Raw genomic sequence first — 468 nt, 5'->3', positions numbered from 1 at the left:
AGCAACAGCAGCAGCAACAGCTGCAGCAACAGCAGCAGCAACAGCAGCTGCAGCAGCAACTGCAGCAGCAACAGCAGCAGCAGCAGCAGCAGCAGCAGCACCCGCGGTCGCTTCAACTCCCGCCTTGGTGGTGGAGTTGGCTGCTGCTACGCCAGACAAAGCTGCTGCTGCTGCTGCTGCTGCAGCAGCAGCAGATGGCCTCTCCTCTCTCAGCTCCGATCGCGAACTGCAGCAGCATCCTGCAGGAGCAGCAGCAGCAGCAGCAGCAACACAAGCAGCAACAGCAGCAGCAGCAGCAAAGACACAGAGCAGCAGAGGGTCTTCCTTCGAATCAGAAAGAGTGAGGGAGATTCCCCCTGAGCTGCTGCTGCCTCTCCCGTTTGCTTTACTCCCCCCGCGCCCCCTAAATCGTCGCAGGAAGCAGCAGCAGCAGCAGCAGCTGCTGCTGCTGCTGCAGGAGTAGCAGAA

At 60.7% G+C, this 468-nt stretch overlaps 1 protein-coding gene across 1 annotated transcript in view; it reads left to right on the top strand.

The window, feature by feature from the left end:
• The window catches only part of EMH_0054280 (uncharacterized protein), a gene marked incomplete at both ends in the record, with an annotated part of 7,584 nt that overhangs the window by 2,596 nt on the left and 4,520 nt on the right, over positions 1 to 468 (top strand). The window contains 2 exons of the mRNA XM_013497102.1: positions 2 to 130; positions 186 to 340. Coding sequence (XP_013352556.1) covers positions 2 to 130; positions 186 to 340 — 284 coding nt within the window. The remainder of the gene's footprint in view (position 1; positions 131 to 185; positions 341 to 468) is intronic.

This window comes from Eimeria mitis, genomic scaffold (genome assembly GCF_000499745.2).
Source record: "Eimeria mitis Houghton genomic scaffold, Emh_scaff2470, whole genome shotgun sequence".
Classification (NCBI taxonomy): Eukaryota; Apicomplexa; class Conoidasida; order Eucoccidiorida; family Eimeriidae; genus Eimeria; species Eimeria mitis.
The sequence above is the reverse complement of the archived record's forward strand: the minus strand, read 5'-3'. Positions and strand labels throughout refer to the sequence as shown.